At 55.2% G+C, this 24095-nt stretch overlaps 3 protein-coding genes across 12 annotated transcripts in view; 2 read left to right on the top strand and 1 right to left on the bottom strand.

The window, feature by feature from the left end:
- The window catches only part of ANKRD13A (ankyrin repeat domain 13A), a 32785-nt gene extending 24913 nt beyond the window's left edge, over nucleotides 1-7872 (top strand). For all 6 annotated transcript variants that reach the window (XM_053279930.1, XM_053279929.1, XM_053279932.1 and 3 more), the window contains one exon: nucleotides 7418-7872. In XM_053279930.1, coding sequence (XP_053135905.1) covers nucleotides 7418-7781 — 364 coding nt within the window. In that variant the 3' untranslated portion in view covers nucleotides 7782-7872. The remainder of the gene's footprint in view (nucleotides 1-7417) is intronic.
- SGSM1 (small G protein signaling modulator 1) overlaps nucleotides 1-24095 on the top strand; it is a 62557-nt gene that overhangs the window by 3208 nt on the left and 35254 nt on the right. For 2 of the 3 annotated variants that reach the window (XM_053279920.1, XM_053279919.1), the window contains exon 1: nucleotides 18998-19215. The exons of the other annotated variant lie outside the window; for it this stretch is intronic. In XM_053279920.1, coding sequence (XP_053135895.1) covers nucleotides 19069-19215 — 147 coding nt within the window. In that variant the 5' untranslated portion in view covers nucleotides 18998-19068. Of the gene's footprint in view, nucleotides 1-18997; nucleotides 19216-24095 lie in introns of those variants that run through there. 3 annotated transcript variants of the gene reach the window in all.
- Nucleotides 221-23801, bottom strand: LOC128338063 (sodium-dependent serotonin transporter-like). 3 transcript variants are annotated; one of them, XM_053279938.1, is made up of 14 exons: nucleotides 15081-15338; nucleotides 13823-13846; nucleotides 11982-12116; nucleotides 10840-11059; nucleotides 10323-10461; nucleotides 9599-9733; nucleotides 7964-8067; nucleotides 6611-6738; nucleotides 6221-6333; nucleotides 5386-5517; nucleotides 4315-4414; nucleotides 3259-3359; nucleotides 2333-2500; nucleotides 221-1413 (listed from the first exon to the last, which is right to left on the bottom strand). In XM_053279938.1, exons 1-14 carry the CDS (start codon nucleotides 15271-15273, stop codon nucleotides 1327-1329), a joined length of 1779 nt encoding a protein of 592 aa, XP_053135913.1. In that variant the 5' UTR covers nucleotides 15274-15338; the 3' UTR covers nucleotides 221-1326. The 3 variants fall into 3 exon arrangements, with proteins under 3 accessions (XP_053135913.1, XP_053135914.1, XP_053135915.1); XM_053279939.1 differs by lacking the exons at nucleotides 13823-13846; nucleotides 15081-15338 and adding an exon at nucleotides 23581-23801; XM_053279940.1 differs by lacking the exons at nucleotides 13823-13846; nucleotides 15081-15338 and adding an exon at nucleotides 21709-21811.

Below are 24095 nucleotides of genomic sequence, written 5' to 3'. Positions count from 1 at the left end.
CATTCTATGCAACCAGGGTGGGCCCTGCTTAGCTAAGGGGACAAGTCACGCTTGCTACCACAAGACCAGCTCTCCTCTCTCTTGGATTCACAATTCAAAGGCAGGGTATACATCTTCTTGAAAACACATTCCAAAGTGCATTACCTATGATGGATGGATGCCCCAAAGGGTCAATGACTACCAAGCTGGAACAGGTTTTGCACTGAAATGCAGGCTTGAATGCCACCCATTTCCTGGTGGTAGTTGCTTTAATTCATTAGAGATACTCACTAAGTCAAGCATACCAACAAACTTTGCAACAACAAGCTCCTGGATTTCCCCAGGACATTTTCTGGAAAGCATTGGCAATGGTGATCAGCGTCTGCTTGAATTGAAACTGTCTTTCAAAAGAGAACTGAGAAGCAACCATAAGAGCAACCCCTTCCTCTCTTGCACCACACCAAAACACGCTAGAGTTCATTACAGACGACAAGAGGTTTGCTCTACAGACACATAAAATGCACAGTGTGTTCAGCTACATATAATAAAATCAGATAGTACAGAGGGAGAAGGGCAGAATCCATATATTTAAAAAGCATTTATCATAGAAGAGGCTTGGGTTGCCAACTGCTCTTCCTGATCCCTGCTCTTGTGCTTATAATGGCAGCTTCCTCTGCCGACACTGACAAGCCACTGATAACACTCCTCTCCTTGCTCTGTAAAGGTCCTCCAGAAGTAATAGCCAGAGCTGTTTCTACATATCAGAGCAAAAGTAGACTAGAGTCACTCTAGACCGAAACTGACAATTCCCAAAACACTGTGATAAACCAAACACACCAAGTGATACCAGATGACTGCCAGAGTTCTCAAACGTGGGTCCCCAAGTGTTGAACTGCAACTCCCATCATGCCTTTGGCCACGGTGGCTGGAAATGATGGGAGCTGCACTCCCACAACATTCCAGGCTCCAGCCTGGAGAACCCCTGGGTTCCAGAGCAGTGATGCCTCCAAAGCAGAAACTCAGGTTTGGGAATGATTTGCTGGCGTGGAAACTGAGTCTCGATGGGGTGGCCAGAGGCAGAAGAAAACAGGTGAAGCTCCTCCTGTGCCTTGTTCGAGGAGGAACTGTAGCCCAGCTTCTCTCACGCCTGCAAGAGAACTAAGCTGTGGGTAGAAGTCGATTCCAGACACAGCAGCATCCGGACCCGAAGGAAAGGAGCAAAGACGCAGCCATGGCGTGGGAGGGGGGCTTCCCTGCTTCCTGCTGCTAGTTCTGGGTTGGTTGTGCTGGCTGGTTTTCCAAAGAGCCGTCTGGATGTTCCTTGGGTGGGGAAGCCAAAGCAGGGAATTAGGGGGCCGCGGAGGGCAGCACGCTGGCGGGACCCTGCTGGTGCTCCCGGATGGTCTTCTCTGGCCGGAGACACACCGCAAGGCGCTGGAGGACCGAGGGGAGAGAGAGAGAGACGGGGGTGAGGAAACAAGCCTGCCCCCCTCCCAAAGACATCTTTAGGTGAATTCCCCTGCTGCATGACCCCCAGTGTGCTTCCTTGGAAGCAAGTCCCATTGAGAAAGCAAACTCTGGATTCAGAACTAGACAGGAAGGGTGGTGGTGGCTGCATTACCTCCCCTTCCCGGCACCCCCCACAAATGCAGAGAACCAAAGAAGAGCCCAGCTGCTGGATCCAGTGGCGTAATAAGCTCTGAAGGGGCCTGAGTGCAAGAACTGAACGTGGGCCCCATTGGGCAGTTTCCCCAATAGGGATCTATGGGAAATTCAAAAGCATGGATATCTCCTGAACGGCTTGGCAGAAAGCTCTGAAATTTCACACGGAGTCTCTACATGTTGATAGCATTCAAGGTCTGGATGTTCAAGGAAACCAGTCCACCTGTTGCTTTTTTATGACATTTTAAAGTTTTTAAAACATGAAAACATTCATGGTTTGTTTGCTTTTTAACCGAACTCCTTTAACATTCACAAGTTTAACGCTATCAACATGTAGGGACTCCATGTGAAATTTCAGGGCTCTCTACCTAGCTATTCAGGAGATATTAATATTTTTGAATTTCCCAATGGGGAAATTATGCTTTAAATTGGAAAGTTGGGCAGCTCCCCCTAGTGGCGGCCCAGATTCATTGCACATGTTTGCTCAATTGATCCTAGGCTGGATCAGACCAAAGAGAGTCCATCAAGCCCCCCACCCTCAAAGAGAGTGGCCACCCAGATGCCTCTAGGAAGGCCACAAGCAGAGCAGGAAGACAAGAGTCCTCCTCACTCCCCAGCAACTGGGATTCAGAGGTAGATTGCTTCTGGACATGGAGGTTCCACATCGCCATCATGACTAGTAGCCCCTGACCTGCTTAAGTGACCCTGGGGTCCAGACCAGCTTGTAGACCATGTACACGGGGATGCAAATGAAGGACGAGGCGCCCACGAGGTACCCGACTGAGATGCTCCAGTCTGGATATTGGTAGTCGAACAGCGCGAGGGGTGGCTGGTCCAGGAGGGAGCTGATGATGATGAACTGGCAAGAAAAGCAGGCAAGCAGAACCAGTCTGCAGAATGTGGGCATGGAGAGGCCAACCCCACCCTCTCCCCACTTCCTACCGTATTTACCCAAATAGAAGGCGGCTCTGGATTTAAGATGACCCTTTTAAAAACAGAGCTTAAAGACAGGTCATAACAACTGTATTTACTCCAAAGGGGCTCTGAATTCAAGATGACCCCCCTTGATTTCGAACATCAAAGAGCTCGGGGGAAACCTAGTCAAGTAAATATGGTACTTTGCCTTCAGACTTGGGTTTCAAGTTCCCCGCGAAAGAGCTTCTAAGGCCTCTACAGCCATTAGCACAGAAGTGGCCAAGCTGAAGCTCTCTTGCTATTGTTGGACTACAACTCCCATCGTCCCCAGCTGCAACTGCTCACATGTTGCCTCTCCTCTCCCTCTGCTTTCTCTATTCCCCCACCCCTTCTGTAAATGTAGAAGATGGTAAGCACCCTGGAGCAGGGAACTGATCCTTCCTTCCTTCCTTGCATTATTGTGCTGTAGGCCATAAGCTCTAGTCTTACTCTTATCCGTCACATGGAACTTCATGTGGACTAGTAACTTGTTTTCCTTCCTTCCTTCCTTCCTTCCTTCCTTCCTTCCTTCCTTCCTTCCTGATCCATCACATGGAACTTCATGTGGACTAGTAACTTGTCTCCCTCCCTCCTTCCCTCTCTATTTCTGTAAAGTTTGGGGTCAATTTATGTCACAACACCAACACAGATCTGGGCACTCACAGCAAGGAAGGCTGGGCTGACAGCCACCCAGCAGACCTGCCAGTAGATTCCCGGAGAGAACCCCAGCATGGCTTTTACGTCGCTGCAGAACTGGTGGATTCCTGGGAAGCGGGAAGAGAAAGGAAACGCGGTCTTGGACGGGGATGACTAGATGGTCACATGAGAACTCCTGGGAAGAAGGCAGACCGCCTGGCTGACTGGGATGGGGCCGTCGCCCAGTCGAAGAGGCCCTGCTGTTTTGGACGCAGAAGGTTCAGAGCATCTCCAGGGAGGACTGAGGAAGACCCTCCTCTGCCCGAAACCACGGAGAGCCCCTGCCAGGCAGTGCAGACAACGTGGAGCTCGATGGACCAGTGGTCTGACTCAGTATAAGGATAAACTTTAATACTAATGATACTAATATTAATTGATAAATATAATAATACACTTATTTGTTCGCAGACCCATAAGTCACAACTCAACTTAAAACATCCCACAAAAGAAACAAAAATCCCATAAAAACACATAAAACAAGACAGATTACAACACAAAATAATACAAAGTACAAGACAAAACATTTAAAGAACTTTATAAAAAAATAAACTTTTGAGTGAAGAGAACGGTCTTTCCCTGGCGTCTAACAGACCAAAGTGACAGCACCAGGTGTGTGGAGTGAATTCCCAGGGGAGGCTCTTCCATTGACGGAATAAGGCAGTGGTTCCTAAGTACCAGATAAAAGGGTTCTTGGGGGTGGCCCCTCCTCTTCCTAGGAAGCCCACTGGTAAGGTTGCCAACGCTCCCGGATGGATTGGGAGTCTCTGGGGATTGGCTTCCACCCCCAGGTGGCTATTGAACCCAATTATGGCAACGGTCATGGCTTGAGGTTGTGAAAAATGTTGGGCAAGAGACCTCCAGGAAGAGCTTCCGTCCAGGAAGAGCAGCCCCCCTCACTGGACACGGCCCCTCCTGCCTTCTAGGAAGCGAGTGGAGGCTGGTTTCAGAGAAGCCGGGCTGAGTCTCTCCAGGGGCCCCGAGCAAGCCCCCTCCCCAGGCGGAGCCGTTCCTTTCCTTCCTTACCGTAAAACCAGGAGACCGCGATGGCTTCCAAGAGGACCACGGCTAAGATGGAGCAGCCGGCACCAAACTCCTCCAGCAGCTTCACGACGTACGACCCGCCCTAGGAGGGCAGAGGGGAAGATTCGTGCTGCGGCAGCTTTCGCGATGGGCAGGGTGAGGCCATTGCATACATATAGGTTATCGTTTTAAAGCTTCGGATCTTATCTGTATTTTTAAACGGCTTTAATCGCGTTCATGTTTCGATGGTTTTTAGACTATGAACCGCCATGGGGACTTTTTTGTATGGGGCTGTATAAACATGTCAGAAATAGAGAAATAAAATAAAGAAATGGTGATGGCGCTGGGGTTTCCAGCCAAGCTATCCCAGCTAAGGGGCAGCTGTTCTTCTGCCAATTAACCAAACCAAGCAGGCTGTCCAAGGTGTGGCAGCCCTTTGGGGCAGGGCTGTCAAAGGAAGCTCCGAAGAATGTGGCCCGCCATGTCCAATCAGTTGAGGAGGGGCTGGAGCTCCGTGGTGAAGCCTCCGCTTTGCACGCAGAAGGTCCCGTCTCTGGCAGCTTCTTCAAGTAGGCCCGGGCAGGCCTTTGGAGGAAACTCAGAGAGCTGCTGCCAGACTGAGTTGACCGTTCTGTCCCAAATGGACCCATCATGGTCCGATCAGAGGTGCACCTTGGTAATTTTGGAGCCTGGACCTAAAGGCCTTTGGAGGCTCCCGAGTGAGCCTCTGCAAATTAAGCACCATCACGCTCCATCTGGCAACCACACCACCAGGGACAGACTAAAGAGGATTTGGGGGGCAGCCCCAGGGCTGTGGAGGCCCTTGACTTCAGCCCCAAAGTCCAGGGGTAAGAGCACCTCTGGGTCTGACACAAGCTAAGGCTGCTCCCCCTATCTTCACAGGACTTTGGCCTGGCCCTGTCTGGAAGACAGAGCTAGCTGGAATGGGAGAAAGAGGGCCATGCAGTGGTTAGGAGCACAGAGACAGCGTACTGGGGTGTGGGGCCCTGCGGAAGAAGCCAGAGATTATCAAACCAGTCCCCCCCACTCTGCCCCCACTTTCTGGTTACTCACGTTGGTCAGTGTGGCCAGGGAGCCGAGGAAGCACACGGTGATCAGCCCCAGGACAAACAGCTCCCGTCGCTTGGCCAGGACTTGGGGGTACTCGTCCATGATGGCCGTGATCACAGCCTCCAGGCCCCCAAACTGCAAACATACCCAGAAGACAGTTATCAGCAGGACCCACTGCCTGGGAGCCAGTGGGGAGAATAGGATCCTAGAGTACGGTCTAAGGGCCCAAGATCCAGCCACTTTGCTGAAGCTAAGCAGGTCTTGGTGTGATCAGTGCCTGGATGGGAGACCCCTGTATGCCACCTTCAGGGATGAGGCCATAGCCCATTGCAAAGCATCTGCTTGGCATGCAGAAGGGTCCAAGTTCCCTGGCAGCATCTCCAAGAGAGGGCTGAGAGAGACTCCTGCCTGCATCCTTGGAGAAGCCGCTGCCCGTCTGTGTATGTAGATAATACTGAGCGAGATGGACCAAGGGTCTGATTCGGCATAAGGCAGCTTCCTATGTTTCTAGGAGGTGCCATGCTTGCTTGGAAACTGGTCTAACTCTGGTTACACTTCACCATGTCTGTAATCAGCTCTGAACAAAAATAAATTGCCGCTTCATCTCCAGAATTACAGATCTCCAAGGCTGAATCGCTGTGTACATTTCCCAGCCATCGGGAACATTTCCATTTCAATAAGGTTTATTTCCCCCCCCTAAACAACACAAATAAACCACTGCATATACTTCTCAGGTTACTGTGAAAATAATCTTTGGTCTTTCCCGTTCTGCATCCCAACAAAAGCTTGGCTTCTCTCTGACTCATTGTGTGTAAAAACAAGCAAATGGGTGTCCCACCGTACTGTCCAGTCCCAGAGTGATCATCATGAGGAAGAAGATGATGGCGAAGAACGTTGACCCAACCATGTTGGCAATGGCTTCAGGGTATGTGATGAAAAGCAGGCTGGGACCTGGGGAGAGATTTCCACAGACCTCACACCACCACCGTCTTTCCCCTTCCCTTTGGCCCAATTGGCTGCCCCTGGGATTCTCCGCTTTGGGTCCCCTGATATATTTGGACCCCAACCCCCCACTGCCAGTCTGTGTCGACAATCCTGAGCTATGTGGACCACTGGTCTGACTCAGTCGGAGGCAGCTTCCTATGTCTCTCTCTGCTCAGTCTCTCTGCATTGTGCAGAACCCCCGACTGACTGCGGGGCCAACTACAGACCTGTGGGGAGCACCAACCTTTGTCTCTGGCCACGTCCTCCACCTCCACGTCCCTCATTTCCGCCATGTAGCCCAGAACGGTGAAAATGACAAACCCAGAGAGGAAGCTGGTGAGGCAGTTGACGACGCTGGTGATGATGGCGTCTCTGGAGGAAGGGTGGGGAAGAAGAAGAGGGTGAGGAAGAAGACAGAAGGAGAAGGAGAAGACAGAAGAAGAAGAAGACAGAAAACAGAAGAAGACAGAAGGAGAAAGAAGACAGAAGACAAAAGAAGACAGAAGAAGAAGAAGAGTGTGGGGAAGAAGACAGTGCCCCGGCAGGCCAGAGGGCTTGTTAATGCCCCATGCCACATACTGACACCCATCAGTGGAATGCAGCCCTCTCCACTTGCACTGCCCGTTCAGCACAGAGGCGGCTTCCATGTGGACCCTGGAATTGTGTCCCTTGGCCATTCATGGAACCCACAAGCCAATAACCCCACAATGTTTAGTCATCTGCAACATCTCAGGGTATGGATGCCCATAGCATTTTTAGCAACCTCTATCCCCCTAGAGATGGAAAACTGCATTGCTGCACTTGCTGCATTCTGCATATTATTGCCCCCTCCTTGATCCTGACCCCCAGTGCTTAGGGTGCATTGCAGCCACTTTTGCACAGAGGTCAGGGTTTGGGTAACCCTGGCTGTACTCTCTCCATGCAGTAACCTCTGGGGGACATTTCTGCCCATTGGCATTTCCATTCCTCTGACAATATCAATACAATTTTATAGTGGGGGAAATGGATACCTGATGTTTATAGTCGTTTTTGTGTGTTTGAAACTTTTTAGAGCTTTTAAAGTACCGCTGCAGATGCGTCCGCTGCAGGCCGGAGGGTCAGGATATCCAAAGCACAACAACAGACTGAAAGCTGAGTGTCTTGCAGTGCTATCATCTCTTGTCCATCTCTCGAGGTGGCACCGACTCCACCAGCTGGCTCATGGGTTGACTTGGTTTCTGACAGCGAATCCAGATGGCATCTGTGGCAGCTTTCTGCATTCCAGTTTTATTTATTCCGTCCTCCCATCCCTGCCCCTGCCAGACCTGATTTGTGGTGGTTTTTTTTTTTTTTTAGGAAAATTGAAGCTGCAATGGCAGGGTTGTCTCGCCAGTATGGACTGCAAGAGGACAACTGAGGTTTTTCAGGGCTTTTAAAATGCTTCTTCCTTGTATGTTCTGACTTGTCTCCTGCTTCCTCTCGAGCATGTGGCTGAAAAGCAGCATCTAAATATCCTTTATTATTGTTGTTGTTGTTGCTCTGCCTAACCTGCCTTCTATCTGCAACAAAGAAGAAAGGGTTTGGGGTCCTCAAAGGAGACTGACTTTGAGGTCCTTACCGGTAACAGTTGTTGTTGAACGGATTGTAACTGGCTAAAGCCAGGAGGACCCCGAATCCTGGCCCCAGGGAGAAGAAGATCTGGGCGGCTGCATCAACCCAAACCTGTACAGATCCAAACAGACATGTGCTAAGTAGGATGCAGCTGGCTGGCATTGTAGACTGGATCCCGGCAGGGGCTTGCTCACGGTGCCCGGCCAAACATCCACAGAGTGCAGTCTGAGAATCGGGCCCCAGCTTCCCTACACCAGTGCAAAGGGGTCCGAGGCTGCACCTCTCTGCTTGCACCTTGCTGTCATGGGAGCCTCCAAGCAAATACTTGTGTTGCTTCGGTGGTCAGCTCGGCCAAGAATTAGACATAGGTAGACTGCTTCTGCACAAGGAGGTTCAGGGCTAAGAGGCCCTTACAGGAGGATAAATTCACCACTAGCTATGAGAGAGAGAGAGAGGATAAAGGTAGCCAAGCACCCCTCCTCCTCCTCCTCTGAAAGGTTTCTCTGCATCCCTTCCCCACCTGATTAGCTTTAATGAAAATTCGTGGGCTGGGCTCAGCAGTAATTACAGACAGGAAGTCCATTGTCAAGCAAAGGGGTGAAAACACTGCAGCTGGAATAAAGGACAGCAAAGGAGATGGGTGATTCAATTAGCCATTTACATTTCCAAGGACTTGAGCCTCTGTTTTCCAGCAGAAGGACCAAGTTCTTACTCTGCCTGCCATCTACCCCTCTCCGCCGCCCCGACCTTCTGTGGCCAGATGGAAGCGACATCTTGTGGGTGCACAAAAATGGGAATGATTGTCGTCATCATCGGGGAAAGAGGGGCTTGTGGATTCAGCAGGCACAATGAATGGTACTGTTGGCTGCACAGCGTTCTGCCCACCTCCCCTCCCCTGACTCTTCCCACCTCAGTCCTCTCCTCCTCATCACCCCATAGGATTTGTCATCCATTTGGAGTGACAGTGGGGCCTGCAAGGACATCTGTGTTGCAAACGAGCATCCTAATCTATTGGCAGTTGCGATTGTCAATAGTAAACAATGTCATGTTTTCAGTATAGGATACTTAACGGGCAGGGCAGGTGACGTACCGGGTTCCAGTTTGCTCAGCGGCTTAGTGAAGGCAGCAGGCCTAGTGGTAGGCCTTTGCAACCCCTAAAGCCACTGCAGGCTGCCCTAAACAACTTGGGACTCCGGTTCTCCAAAAACCCCTTTCTTGAAGCTGCCCGTCTGGTGAGAACATTGTGAGATGGAGACCCCTTTGCACGTGCTTCCTCGCTTGCTGAACTGGGTGGCCATATGAGGCAGGGCCTTCTCGCTGGCTGCCCCTGCCCTATGGAACTCCCTGCTCCAGGACGTCCAACCTCCTCAACTCTCCTCAGTGCCAGCTGTGGGAGGGAGGCAGCCCTCACACAGAACCTGTCCCAAGCACGGAAATAGCAAGCCGTGGCTCAGCACAGGAGAGGCGGCTGCCAGAGAGGCAAGCTCCAGACCTCCGCGCCACTGTGCCATTCTGCCGAGGCCCCTGTGGAATTTCATCCTGGCCAAGGCACACGGGGGCTTGCTGGCAGGGAAAAGAAGCAGCAGCTGGCGGGTCTGGCCATGTGTGAATGGGCAGCCAGGCAGGCGCAAGGCTGGCTTACGGCGGTGCTGGTGAGCTTCTCCCAGTTGGGTCGCAGGTAGAAGACGACCCCTTTCCAGGCTCCAGGCAGAGTAGCACCGCGGACCAGCAGGACCAGCAGGACCACGTAGGGCAGTGTGGCTGTCACCCACACCACCTGCAAGGGAGAAAGGAGCCGTGGAAAGGCCGCTGCTGGGAAGGTGTTGCTTCCTTTATCCCCAAAGGCCAAGTTTGAAAAGCATATTGGGAGAGGCTGGCTACTCCTGGGGAATTTCCCTCCTCAGCCCTTCACAAGGTGACTTGCTGGCAAGGACCCCGGAGCCTGACACCGTGATGAGCCGCTGCCAGTCAGTGTAGACAATACTGAGCTCGACGGACCACGAGCCTGACTCCGTATAAGGCAGCTTTCTATGTTCCCATGTTAAACAGATTCTCCAACACAGAAAATGTTGGTGTGACACTCGCCCTTTGTGGGCAACCTATTAGCTTAAGACAGGTCTGCTGGATCAAGCCAAAGGCCCATCCTGCCCAGGTGCATCTGGGGGAAATAGGAGAACCCCCCCCCCCACACACACACACTGGTGCTGTCTAGCACGTGGTGTTCAGAGTCATACCTGCTCTGATCCCGATGGGAATATATAGCTATCCAGCCCTATTGACATCCCAGTCCTCCATGAATTGGCCTGGTCCCCTTTTAAATGCATCTAGATCGTGATCAGGGGCGGTGGAGCCTAGCGCCCTCTTACCTTCCCAGAGGTCTTGACCCCCTTCCAAAGGCTGAAGTAGACAATGGTGAAGATGAAGAAGAGACAGAGGAGCAGCTGCCAACGGATCCCACCCACGTGGTACAGCCCTTGCGAGTTCTGGAGCTCGAGAACTCTCCTCCTGAAGCCAAGAGACATACGCTCGCATCAGTCACAGATAAAGGCAAGACGTGATCTCAGTGCTTTGCTGGTGGGCCTCTGTCGGAACAGAGGAACAGAGGAAGCTGCCATAGACTGAGTCAGACCCTTGGTCTATCTAGCTCAGTATTGTCTTCACAGACTGGCAGCAACTTCTCCAAGGTTGCAGGCAGGAATCTCTCTCTCTCAGCCCTATCTTGGAGATGCTGCCAGGGAGGGGACTTGGAACCTTCTGCTCTTCGCAGAGTGGCAGCTCCAACACCTGAGGGAAAATTTGCTGGGACTGCAGAAAATTTGTTGGGTCTGCCTCCATCCCCAAAGGACGCCCCCCCCCACCGCTCTCCGCCTTCCTCATACGTACATGTAAAACTCCTCGGCGGGGGATTTGGAGTGATTAGTCCAGGTGACGTTGTGCCTGCCGAAATAGCTGGTGCAGTTGGGCGTGTTCCACGGGTTGTCGCAGTTTGTCCAGGGCAGGGTGTCCGTGAAGGAGGAACAGAAGTAGTAGAGAGCCCAGGCGATGATGGTGTTGTAGTAGAAGGCGACGTAGAGGTTGATGATGCAGATGGCGAAGCCAATGCCTGTGTGGGGAGCAGGAGGGGGCCGTCGCAGCCTGCCGGCCCGTCTAGGACCTAACCCACTCGTGGGGGCTGGCTGGCCTTTCCCTGGAGATCTCCCAGCACTGGGCAGACCCCAGGGCGGGACTGACAGCTTTTGGCACCCTAGGCAAAGTCTAACTGGGGGGCACCACTGCCCCCACCCCCAGCTGAGAAGCCCAGAGGCTCGGCTTTCACTTGATCCCCACAGGCTGCTTGCCAGACTAGCCCGCGCTGGCTTGAAGATCCAGTGGGAGAGAGTTCCCAATGCATGATGAGGGCAAAACTCTCACACTCCAGCTAGAGACCACTTCCTTCTGGAAATGAACGCTGAAGCAGGCAATTCATATTTGGGGCAGGAGGAGGGAGTGCAAGAAAGAGGACTATGTCCTTTGGGGTGCAGAATGGGCAGCCCCTTTGCAAATCAGCGGGCAGGATTGCGTCTTACACTCTTACACCTCTGTGCAGTCCTTCAGGGGTGCAAGACAAGCCGGAGACCAAGAATGACGGGCCGTGCTATATCCTGGCACTGTTTATGCGCCCCATAAGAACTGGTGTCCTAAGCGAGCGCCTAGATCTGCCTAGTCAATGGGCAAGCCCTGGTGGAGCCTTTTTGCGGAAACTACCTTTGATCCACACCGCTGGGGCAACCTGGGCCGATTCTCCTGTGACCCGGGCTGAATCTGAGGAGGAGAGTGGAGGCGCCAGCTTGGATCAGGCCCAAGGGGCCTCCTGTTTCTCCCCACACTGGCCAGCCAGAGGCCTCCAGAAAGCCCCAAGCAGGGCAGGAAGGCAAGCGGGCTGCCCTCAGCAGCTGGCCTGATCAGACCCCTCTCCATGACTTCTTCCTTGGGTGAAACCACCCCCTTGGCTTTTCATTCTGCCTTCGTGCTGGGGGGGGGGTTACCTTTAAAGATGGGGCAGATGTGCTTCCAGATAGGGATGGCGCCCACACGGTGGAATTGCCCGAGGGCCAGCTCCATGTAGAAGAGGGGCACCCCTCCGAAAACCGCCATCAGGGTGTACGGGATGAGGAAAGCACCTGCAGGAAGAGCGTGGGAACATAGGGAGTCAGATCCTGGGTGCCTCTAGCGTAGTATCGTCTACTCTACACGGACTGGCAGCAGCTCTCCAAGGTTTCAGGCCGGCATCTTTCCCAGCCCTACCTGTAGATGCGGCCAGGGATTGAACCTGGGACCTTCTGCGTGCCAAGCAGAGGCCCTTCCATGGAGCGACGGCCTCTTTCCCCACCCGGCTGCCTCAACCTTGTGGGCCTCTTCAAGCCAGAGGAGCAAGTACAGTATCTGGGTCCAGCGGCTCTTCCTTTTGGGCTGTGGGGAGAGTGCCGAATTGAGACATGCAGAGAAAGCCTGCTTGGCTCCAGGGAGAAGAATTCACATCTAAGGAGTGGGTGGAAGGCAGCCGACCCCTTGGGGCTAGGATTCCAGCACCAGAGAGGAGGAAAGGGCCATGAATATGCATTGAACTCCCAACCATGCAAAGAATAATTAAGTGCCTCATTTGCACAATTCACAACTCTTCCTCACTCTTCTGCTGTGGTGGAAGCAGCCCAACCCCAGCTGGTTAACTGGGGCAACCATCCTATGCACCTTTAAGAACAAGGGTCTTGCTGGATCAGAGATGGCCGTCCCTCTTTATTGGTCTCCAGCAGAGGTATACTGCGACTGACCATGGAGGTTCCAGTAGTGGTCACGGCTCATAGTCACTCTTTACCTCTCTGCCCAGGGTATAATGGCACAAGGCACCCCACCCCAAAATGTACCCTCACTTAGGGGAAACAAAGATCAAAAGTCATCTCAAGTGGCACATGGTAAAACAGAGCTCCTGGCAGATTCCTCAGCACCTTTCTGGAGTAGTAACTTGTGTTTGTGAAAAGGAAAACCGGAGCGGAATGTATCAGGATGTGTGGGATCGCACGCTACAAGTTAAATTCCAGCCACTTGTGGTTGCACTTGTGGGACGTACACAGGAATTTAGTATTTCCTGCCCATCATTTCCAGGCACAGGGAATGTGAATGTTTCTCTGCCCCATTTCGGAGGACGTTTGGAGAAATGGAGACTCCCGTCTCCTTTTCACACAGGATGTCTGGAGCAGTTCCCTGCACTTTGACTCGGGCCAGCCTCCCTCCTCCGGCCCTACACGCAAAGGTTGGGGGAATTCTTATTCCAAACAAAGCTCCCAAACCGCAGAAGGCAACCGACGTTTCACCACCACCACCGCCTTCCGCTGCAGCTGAGCACCTGTTCAGCTCAAGGCAAAGCGCTTCGTTTTGACTTCTCCCTCTTTGCAGTGGAGTGTTCTTTCTTTCTTTTTGTTCTTTTGCTTCCTTGTTTCTATATACATAAAGCGGCTCTTGGGCCTCACTGACTGATATGAACTCCCAGACCAAAACACAAATGATAGAAATATGCTGTCTTCACAGGTAGGCTGCAGCCCTGCCCAGACGACCAGAAAAACCAGAAATCCCAGGAAAATATATGACTTTGTTAGGAAATGCAGAAAAATTCTCTCACTGGGAAACAACAGGGAACAAGACCTTTGGACAAGCTTTGGCAGTTTTACTGGGTCCTTTTGGAGACAGAAACTCAGGACTTGCACTGAATTATGAAGCAACAAAGAAGTTCTATTTTCCTATTCACTGCATTTCGGTCTGTTTCAGATTTCCATGAAAATCTATTAAGAACTCAAAAAACATGAAAACACTTAAGTGCTGGAAATATAAATACCTTTTTCTAAACAAGTAACCTCTTCTGGACATCAGCCAGCAATGAGTGGAGGGAGAGAGAGAGAGCATGTTCATTTTGTGGGACAGGAAGAACGCTGGCAAACTGCAAGCCTGGTTTACTAGTATCTAATATGAATGGTTGCTTGCTGGTTGTTTACTAGTATTTACTTAAAATGGTTGCTTGCTGGTTGTAATTATGAATGGTTGCTTGCTGGTTGTTTATTAGCATTTAATAGAAGTGACTTCTTGCCATTTGCTGGACACGGTTCCTAAAATCAGGGTGCCGTCTTGCTAACTTTGAGCAAGCCATAAATAGTTTCTGCCCTGTTGAAGCTCTTTCCCAAGGGAGATTCCTCCAGAGGGCTTTTAGAAAGGGGGTTACAGCAACTTTGCTTTTCTCAGAGTCTTTGGCACCACTGCCGAAGTCATTGCTGAACTGTCTTTTTGCTTAATTCTCTGTTCACCAATTCCTGTGCATCCCCTTTATGATTTTTTTGAACTGCATTTAAAATAGAATTTTGTGATTATTTTAAATAGCTGGAAGCTGCATGAGGAAGCTGGACAACAGAGTATAGATTTAAGAGATAAACAAAGAATAAATGAAATTAAAATTAGGAGAGGGCTGGCCTTTTATTGCAAGTCTAAGGAAAGGGGATACCATGGACAGCTCCCTTGGAAAGCGGACAATTCTTTTTGAGAAGCACTCCAAAATTATAACAATGCTACTCAAAGATTCTTACATCATACTGACCTGCCCAATATCTTAAGAACCAAGGGGAGTTTTGGAGATCTGGAAGAATCCTCTTAAAATGGCAAATTTCCCCAAGTAATTAAGGCAAAGCCAAAAACGTAGCAACTGAGGGGGATTTGGTTGTTTCTGATGTTTGTTTTGTGTCTCATTTGGGGTGATTCCTGTTATTCAGAAATCCAAGCTTCTAATTCAGCCAGCAGTTGCATTGATGGGAGAAGAAACCAAGGGAAGCTAAAGGGAGGGAAACAGAGAGGAAACCAGAAAAGTTTTGCCAAGGATGTGGAGGTGAAATGCCTGGCAAGAGACAGAACAAGCTCTCAATTTGAAGGACTTCTGCCCAAAGAAACTGGCGAGAGTGTTTCAGGTGCCCCCAAACTCTGCTTTGCTGCCACAGAGTCACCCAGCTACCCCTCTCCAGAAGATCCCCATAGTTAGTAGAAACGTTTGGGGTTTCGAGTGTTTCGGGAAGGAGTGGGGGAAAGGGGGGAAGAGGATTTCAGGTCCTTACCGCCTCCGTTCTGGTAGCAGATATAAGGAAACCTCCAGATGTTGCCCAGGTCCACGGCAAAGCCTATCACTGACAAGAGGAAATCCATCTTTTTGCTCCACTTGTCCCTGGAGTCCGTCTGGGGAAGGAGGGGAGGTGGGCTGGGGCTGGCTGGCCCTGCCTGCCTGGGGAGGCCCTCGGCTGGAGCAGACATCCTGCCTCTCTCTCTCTCTCTCTCTGGGAAGCCCCTGCAGGATTCCAGCGGAGGAAGCTGGAGGAGGCGAGGCAGACCCCAGAAGGGGAGGGCCAGCTGGAGCGGGCTCCTCCAGCCCCTCCCCACCGCAGAGCAGATCCACCTGGGATCAAAAGGATGGGGGGGCGGCTAGCAAGGCTGCTGTGACGCCCTCCAAAGAGGGGGGGGGGGCGTTCCCAGCCCCGGGCCTCAGCTGCAAACTCCTTAGGCGGCTTTAGGTGAGCACTTTCTCTCCTCCCCGACTTGCAGCAAGGGGCTCATCATCAGCCTGCCCTGCAGGGATGGTGTGCAGATGCCCCCAATGATGCATGTGCATTGTTTTAAATATCTGAAAGTGATGGGGTTTTAAAGAGCCAGCTTGTGGGGAGGGAAAGAGGGAGACCTCCTTGCTGCCTTCTCTTGAGTCAGGCCAGGGGTCCACCTGGCTCAGCACTGAATACTACAACCACTAGCAGCTCCTGAGGGCTTCAGGCAGGAATTTTTCTCAGCCCCACCAGCTTGGAAGGCTTCAAAAGGGGCTTAGACAGATTCATGGAGGACACAGGTCTATCAATGGCTACGAGTCTGGTGGCCGTGGGCCACCTCCAGCCTCAGAGGCAGGATGCCTCTCAATGCCAGTTGCAGGGGAGCAGGAGCAGCAGGAGAAGAGAGGGCCTGCCCCTTCAGCTCCTGCCTGTGGCTCCCAGCGGCATCTGGTGGGCCACTGTGGGAAACAGGAGGCTGGACTCGATGGGCCTCCTTGGGCCTGATCCTGCAGGGCTGCGCTTATGTTCTTAAATACACATGCACACAGATTGAAAGAAGTGTGCACGACAAGGGCGTCATGAGGGGTTGGCCCATGGGGCGTGGGCCCCCAGTGAATGGCTCAGGGCCCCCGATCTCTCCAGGGGAGAGAGTGAGCCCCTGGCCTCCCCTGGCTCTCTGCTGCTGCTGCTGCTGCTGCTGCATTAGGGACCTTTTTTAAAAATGCAGAATTATTCTTGGGGGTTGGTATGGGTGAGTTTAGTTACCCAAGGGGGGCTGTGGGCCCAGCAATGCCCCGGTGCACTGTGCATGCGCGCCCACACATGTGGCAGGCCAGGTGTGGCTGGGGGGGGGGGCTGTGTGTGTGTGTGCAGCCTGGACTGCTCTCCCGCTCTTGGCAGGCCAGCTGGGTGGCTGGCAGTTCAGCTCCTTCTCCCTCAGCATCCAGACCCCCGTGAGGCAGCAGCAGCCCTCCTCTCCCCTGCCGCCTCCTCCTCCTCCCCCCCTTTGGGGCATCTTGCAGTCTCTCCTTGATCTTTGCCCGTCCAGGTCAGGGATTCCTCAGCCAGCTGCCTTTAGCCCCCCTCCCCGCTGCCCCCCCCCGGACCCCCGGTCCTCTGTCAGTCTGATGTGCAGATTTCCCTTCACCCTCCACGGATTCTGCTCTCCTCTGAGCTGTCAGCCAATGGAGCCATGAAAGCCACAAGTTGACGGTGGAAGTCCCAGGAGGAGAGCCTCGGGGGAGCGCCGGGCGGACCCATCCTCCGTGAGGGTCTGGGCCTCCCGTGGGCTGCTGCGCTCTCCTCCTCCGCTCGGCCTGGCCTGGCCTGCCCAGCCGTGTGCCTTCTGGCCCCTTGGGGGGGGGGCGCCTGTCAGGTCAGTGCAAGGTGGGCCTTGAAGTGTGGCCATCTTGGGCAAGAGCAATGCAGGCTGGAGAAAGAGGCAGGCAAAGGGCAGGACCCGTGCGGTGGGGCGGCAGCTCTCTTCAGAACTCAGGAAGCTGCAGCCTTCTACTGAGTCAGACCCTTGGCCCATCTAGCTCAGGGTTGCCAACCCAGGCTGGCAGCGGCTTCTCCAAGGCTCCGAGCAGTGTGCATGGTGATGTTGATGTAGATCCTCACAACAACCCTGTGAAGCAGGTTAGGCCGAGAAAGAAGTGACTGGCCCGGAGTCACTCAGTGAGTTCCGTGGCCGTCACAAAGACTTGAACTCGGGCCTCTCCGGTCCCGGTCCAACACTCTAACCACAACACCACGCTGGTTCCCATTTGGACGAGGTCCTTCTCACAACAGAAGGACGATCTTGCTGGTTCGAGCCAATGATGCCGTTATTTCAACCTCCTGTTTCCAGCAGCAACAGTCAGATAGCTCTGAAGGAAGCTACCCTTGCTCACCCCGGCACCCTAGACTGAGTGGTAGACTGCCCCTGTGCCTGCAGGTTCTATTTGGCTATCTCCCAGTTTCCAGGAAAGGGCGATGGGGACACCCGGAGAAATGGGATGATGTGGGAGCCCTTTAGTTCCTGGCTGGCCGCCCGGTCAGCCGGCCAAGAAGGGGGTGAAACGCTGCTCCTTCGGGGTCCCTGCCCACATTCCGAAAAGCACCTCTGCAGAGTCAGCCGGGCCTTGGAGAGTGATGGGAGGCCCTGGGCCTTGGCTGATCGGATGTTCATTTGCCTGCGAGGATGCAGGGAGATTGACAGGAGTGGAGATTGCACAAAACCCCCAAGCCTCCCTGGGCAAGGGGAGAGGGGAGGGGAGCCAGGATCTCCTCTCTCACAGCGGAGGAGGCGGCGCTGGCGCTGGCCGGGTGCACAGCTCCCTCTGCTGTGGCTGCCAGGCTCAGCAGACGCATCAGTGAAGCTGTGGACTGAGCGCCGGGAGCGGCAGCACCCTCTTCCCCCTCTCACTTGCTCAGCTTCTACGAAGAAGAGCCCTGCCGGAGGATCAGGCCCAGGAAGGCCTCCTGCTCCCCACAGCGGCCCCTCTGGGAAGCCGGCAGGCAAGGGGTGAGGGCAGGCCCTCTCTCCGGAGGAGGCCCTTGTCCTGCTCTTCGGAGGCACCAACCTGCCTGCTCTGCGCCTGGAGGCAGAGGCGCCCTCAGCCCTGGAACTCGGGGGCCAAAGTCCAGGGCCTCCCCCCCCTCCCGGGACCCCCCCCCAATCCTCTCCAGTCTCTCCTGGGAGGTGCAGTTTGTGCCCTCAAGAATCTACGTGTTCAAAACGATGCTTAACTGGCCGCGGGGTGGGGAGTGGTGGTGGGGTGGCCTCCAGAGGCCAGGCTGCCAAATGACTAGGCGCAGGATGCTCTGTGCTGTGCAAAACAGGACCGCTGGCCTCCTCCTCAAGACATGCGTCAAGCAGACAGGCGGGGGGGGGGGAACTGCCCCAAGCGACTATGTAGGAGCCAACAGGTCTGACCAGCCCAGGGTCTGACCAGGCACACCTGTGGCACAGCTCCCCCTCCGGGTGTGTCTAATGCCAGGTAACCTTCCCCCCCCCCATGCCCCACTTGTGTCTTCAGGGCTGGGGTCCTAACCTTGGCCCCCCAGACATTGCTGGACTACAACCCCCATCATCCCCAGCTTCAACGATGATGGGGGTTGCCGTCTATCTCTAATTTGCGGGCCCACCAAGCCTGTAATAAAGAAATCTGGATTTGGTCTGACTCAGTATATGGCAGCTTCCTACACCTGCAGACGGCACCTTGGCAAGAAGGTGTATTTCAGGCTGTGCCCAGGACTACCAGCCACGGCCTCCCCCGCTCTCCGCCCGATATATATCGATGGCGTCATCATCTCCACCGCAGGCAGGGCTGCGGGGGGGGGCCCCTAATTTTTTGCCCCAAGCGCCGCTGCCAGCCCGTGTCGCCCCCTGACAGCACCGGCTGCGGTTGGTCGGGGAAAGCGCCCTCTGGCGGCCGGCGCGGAGCTCGAAGGGGCGGCGCGTCTGGGCTGGGTCCGTCCTCCCGGCTCCGCGGCTGGGGCTGGCTGCGCTCTCGGCTCGGTGGCGGCGATGGCGACGGCGGCTCCGCGGCGGGGGGCTGCCGGCCTGGGCCGTGGGGCTTCTGGCGCGGCCGCCCTGCGCGCCCTGACGCCCTCCTCGCTGCTGCCGGCCGAAGCGGAGACCCGCCAGCGCCTCCTGCGTACCGCCAAGAAGGAGGTGGGTGCCCGAGGCCGGGCTGGGCGCGCGGGGGGCGGGGGGGCGGCGGCTCTATCCCGGGGGGGCCCAGCTGGATCCCCCGGAGCCAGGGAGGGGCGGGGGGGCAGCACAGCTGGAGGAGGAGCGGGGCCACGGGGGGCTGCAGGGGTGCCGCCCCCCCCGGGTGCAGCGGGGAAGGGGCTTGAAGGGTGCTTGCATCCCCCGCCCCTTCCTTCCTGGCCGTGCCTGGGGCGACCCTCGCCTCCTTCCAGCCTGCCAGGCTCGGGAGAGACGCTTCCCAGGCGGGGGCTCCGCACGGTGGGGGGGGGGCTCCTGCATGCCCCCCAGCCCAGCCTCCCTGGCTTTGGAGCGCAAGCGGAGAGCAGTCGAGGCCTCCCTCCCAAGAGGTGGCTCGTTTCAGCTCTTGGTGCCCCGCTCGTCTCGGAGGGGCTCTGAGCATGTGCAGAGTGGACGTGGCCTCGGGCTTGGCTTCCTTCGGGTTGGCCTCCTGCCTGTGCCTGGCCGGGAGCACTTGGACGGAGGCCGCCCCCAGCCCCTCTGGCCGCTCCGCTCCCCATCCTGCCTCCAGCACGTGGGCCGTGGGAAAAGCCGGCCTGCGCTTGGGCCGCCTTCAGCCCGGGTGCTCAGGCCAAGGGCCCCCCGTGTGTGCGCGCGTGTGTGTGGCCGGCATGCCCCTGCTCCCCTTCCCCACAATTGCGTTTCCGGGGCGGGGGAGATGCTTTGAGAGCGCCGGGCTGAGTTGTCTTCTCGCCGCCCTCTCTGCAGTTTATGTAAGTCAAGCCGGCGCGGTGCTGCAGACCGGGGAGCTCAGCTCTCCCTGGCTCTTTGGGGCGGGGGGGTGTATGCTGGGGTGCAAGGCCAGGCGGTGGGCCGCCCAGGGAAGCCTTGCTCCGCTGCCCCCCCCCCCCGCTCACTGAGTGCTCTTGTGCTCAGGTTGCCTAGTCGAGCATCAACATGTCTCACCGAGGCCCGAAAGGAGAAAGGAGGTTGTTGCATTTGTTCATCAAGGTCTGATGCGCCAATGCTTCAAAGCCTCTCCCCCCCCCCACCGCCCCCAGCTCTCGGGGGCGGATTATACATTTAGTCGACATGACAGAGGCCGAGACAATTATCCACGTGGTGGGGGGTTTTTTCTCCCCCTCTCACGGCACTAGAACCAGGGGTCGTCGACATTGAGGCCCGACAAGAGGAAGGACTTTTTCAGCAATCCATGGGATTCCTTGAGGGCCACCAGCTTGGGCGGCTTTCAAGGGGGCTTGGGCAAATCCATGGAGGGCAGGTCTGGCGATGGCTCCTAGTCGGGTGGCTGTGGGCCACCTCCAGCCGCAGAGCCAGGATGCCTCCCAATCCCCGTGGCAGGGGAGCCACAGCAGCAGGAGAGAGGCCTTGCCCTCAGCTCTGGCCTGTGGGCTTCTCAGAGAGGCACCTGGTGGGCCTGATCCTGACCCTCTGCTGAGACCCTTGTGCTGACTGGGGCGGGGGCAGCCTTGGGTCGAGAGCCAGAAGCTCCTCCTTTCTGGCTGCTGCTGCTGCTCTCCAAATGGCGGCGGGGGGGGGGGGCCCTGCCGTGCTTTTAATTAGCCGTCTATCTGGTGGTGGTGATGTAAATGCCATGAATGGATTCCATGCAGGCTCCCTCTTGGGGACTCCCGCTCAGAAGAGCTCTGCTGCACCTTCCAGGCAAACGGGCTGGCGACAGGATTGGTCCCACTTTGGGGGGGGGCGCCCTGTTAGCACCTGGAAGGCGATGCTCTCAAGGGGTCCAGGGAATGAGAGGCAGAGGGGGGGAGGGAGGGCTGGGGTGTGTGTGTGTGTGTCTCATTTTGCCCATGTGTTGATTGTGAAGGGGGGGCAGACGGCGACTCTGGTGTGCGTTGTTCCAGGTAGAGAAGGCCACACTTCTTGCCACGCGTGCCGTCTGCCACGTCTGAAAGGGGCTTGCTGGCTCGGCCCCCTTCATGGCCTTCTGGGTGGAGGGATGAGGTGAACCTCTTGTTTCCTCGTCTTCGTCACTCCTGCATAAGAACAGCCCGGCTGGATCGGGCCCAAGGAGGCCCATCTAGTCCAGCGTCCTGTTTCACACAGTGGCCCACCAGGGGCTGCTGGGAAGCCTACAGGCAGGAGCTGAAAGGGGCCGGCCCTCTCTCCTGCTGTGGCTGCCCTGCAACTGGTACTTAGAGGCACCCTGCCTTTGAGGCTGGAGGGGGCCTATAGACCTCCAGCTAGTAGCCGTTGATACACCACTCCTCCATCAATTTGTCTAAGCCTCTCTTAAAGCCATCCAGGCAGTTGGCCGCCACCACATCTTGTGGCAGAGAGTTCCACAAGTTAGCTATGCATTGTTTGAAAAATACTGTCAAGGAGCAGGGTGTGGTGAGATCGCTTGCTGGAAACCTAGTTTTGTGGGGCCACGAATCTCAGAATGTTACCGTGGGAAGGGATCTTGGAGAGCTTCCAGTCCACCCCCCTCACTCAGCACTGGGATCTGCTTACCGCATCCCTTAGAGATGGCTGCCCAGTCTCTGTTTGAAGCGCTCCAGGGAAAGAGAGCCCACCGCTGCATGGGGCAGGCTGTTCTGCTGTTGAGCTGCTCTTGCAGCTGGGAAATTCTTCTTCCTGTCGGCAGGAGGCCTGAATCCGCTTCCTTGTAACTTCCATCCGCTGCCCAGGAGCCACAGAGAGCAAACCCTCTTCTCCTCCTCCCAGGTGACAGCCCATCAGATATTTGAAGACGGGTGTAATAGCTCTCCTGGAAGGAGAACTGGTCCTGTGGCAGAAAGCATGGATTCCCCCCCTTTGCTAAGTAGGTTCCACCCTGGTTTGCATTTGGATGGGAGACTACATGTGTCTTATAGGGGCATTGCAAGCGATCCCCCTGAGGGGATGGGGCTGTAGCTCAGTGGAAGAGCATCGGCCTGTGCAGAAGAACCCAGGTTCCCTCCCTGGCAGCTTCTCCAGGTAGGGCTGGGAGAGAGACTCCTGCCTGCAACCTGGGAGAAGCCGCTGCCAGTCTGGGGAGACAATCCTGAGCTAGATGGGCCGAGGGTCTGACTCGGTAGAAAGCGGCTTCCTCTGTTCCTTTGAGTCTTCTCCTCTCCCAGCCTCTTTGGCCGCTCCGCATCGGACTGGCTTCCGTCTCGGTTGCTCTCCTCGGAAGCCCTCCGTCTTTGCCGAACAGGCCTGGCCGGCCAGGGTGGGGCTCAGGGAGGAGGAGAGCGAGGCCAGGCCACTTGGCACGGCTCCAGTCCTGTTCTGGCTGCAGGGCAGGAAGAAGCGCTCCTGGCCGCCTCCTCAGCCACTGACGCCTCGGACTGGCAGCCCAGCGGCCGCCTCGGCTGACCCCGCGGCTGCGAATCCTGGGCCAGGGGAAATGCTGCTCGCGGGGCTCAGTCTGCAGCTTGGCTTCAGCGCGCCTTTTCATGGCTGGCTCTGTCGGTGGGGAGCTTAAAACATTTCTATCCATTAATAATGAACTGGGCTGCATTGTGTGTTCGAAGGTCTATTCTTGGATGGCGCTTTCCCCTCTGGAGGGTTATTGATTGTCTGGCGCGGGCTGCGCTGGGAGGGTCCCTGGCCGCTCTGGCAGCGGGTTGCAGGTCGGCTGGATGCGAGACTCGCATCGGCTGGGAAGGTGGTGGGGTCTGCTTCCCTTCCCTTTGGCCTCTCTGCAGCCTCCCCAGCGCATGGGGTCCAATGCACCCCCGCCTTCGAGAAACCTCTCTGGAGGTGAACCTGGCTGATGTGAGTCTGTATCTGTCCTGGTCAGGAGGGCTTTACCCGGGGAGTCCGCTGGGTTGATTTATTTTCATTGACTAAAAAGGTGCCCACAACCTAGGAAGCTGCCTGCTGCTGAGTCAGACCTTTGGCCCATCGGGCTCAGGACTGTCTACACTGACTGGCAGCGGCTCAGAGATTCAGGCAGGCGTCTCCTTCCCAGCCCTAACTGGAGATGCTGCCAGGGATTGAATCTGGGCCCTTCTGCATGCCCAGGTCCCTCAGGGGATTATCTTACAGTGCTCACATGCAGTCCCCCATCCAAATGCAAACCAGAGCAGGCTCTGCTTAGCAAAGGGGTCAATTCATGCGTGATACTGCAAGACCAGCTCTAGTCTTCTGTCTGGAAGAAATCCGTAATTTGGATTCTTTATTGGCATTTAGGAGGGCCCTAAAGACCCACCTGTTCCGCCTGACCTTCCAGGGTTTTTAGAGGGTTCTTAATGTATCGGGTCTTAGCTGCTTTATTGCATTTTAAAATTCTTGTTTTTGGTCATTGATTGATTTTAAGTGTTTTGTGGTATTTGCGAACTGCCCTGAGCTATTTTGTAAGGGCGGTCTAGAAATCGAACAAACAAACAATGCCCATACTTAGGACTTGCCATCTGCCGCTTTGAGAAGGCGATCTTCTTCTTTTTCTGCCACAAGAGGAAATGGCTCTCCTCAGAGGTGTCTGAAAACAGAGAAGCTTCTCCCTCCAGGAGGATTGCTTTACCCCGACTCCAAAGTGCGCATCGACCACCCTTCTCGCTAGCCATGCAGCCTCATCGCCTCTACCCATGTGCGGGCCGAATTTTAAAGGCGGAAGGGACCTTGGGAGGTCTTCTAGTCCGTCCCCCCCCCCCCCCGGTCGGTCGGTGCTCAGAGCAGGGATGTGCTCCGGCAAGGTCCCCCTTCCCATTGCCTCGGTGGCGCTTGGGCTGCCTTGTCTTCCTCCAAAAGCACCTTCCTGGGAGCGACTTCTCCCAGGCCCTTGTGAGGCTAAGCAGGTCTCCGTCTGTCTGGCGCCTGGATGTGAGGGCCGCCTGGGAACCGCCGCGGTGTCCCCTTGAATTTCATGATGGGCGAAGAGTGGCCAGGAGGATATCAATGAGAGTTGGGGAGGC

Source organism: Hemicordylus capensis, chromosome 15 (assembly GCF_027244095.1).
Source record: "Hemicordylus capensis ecotype Gifberg chromosome 15, rHemCap1.1.pri, whole genome shotgun sequence".
Taxonomy (NCBI): Eukaryota; Metazoa; Chordata; class Lepidosauria; order Squamata; family Cordylidae; genus Hemicordylus; species Hemicordylus capensis.
Note: the sequence above shows the minus strand (reverse complement) of the source record. Positions and strands in the feature narration are given on the sequence as shown.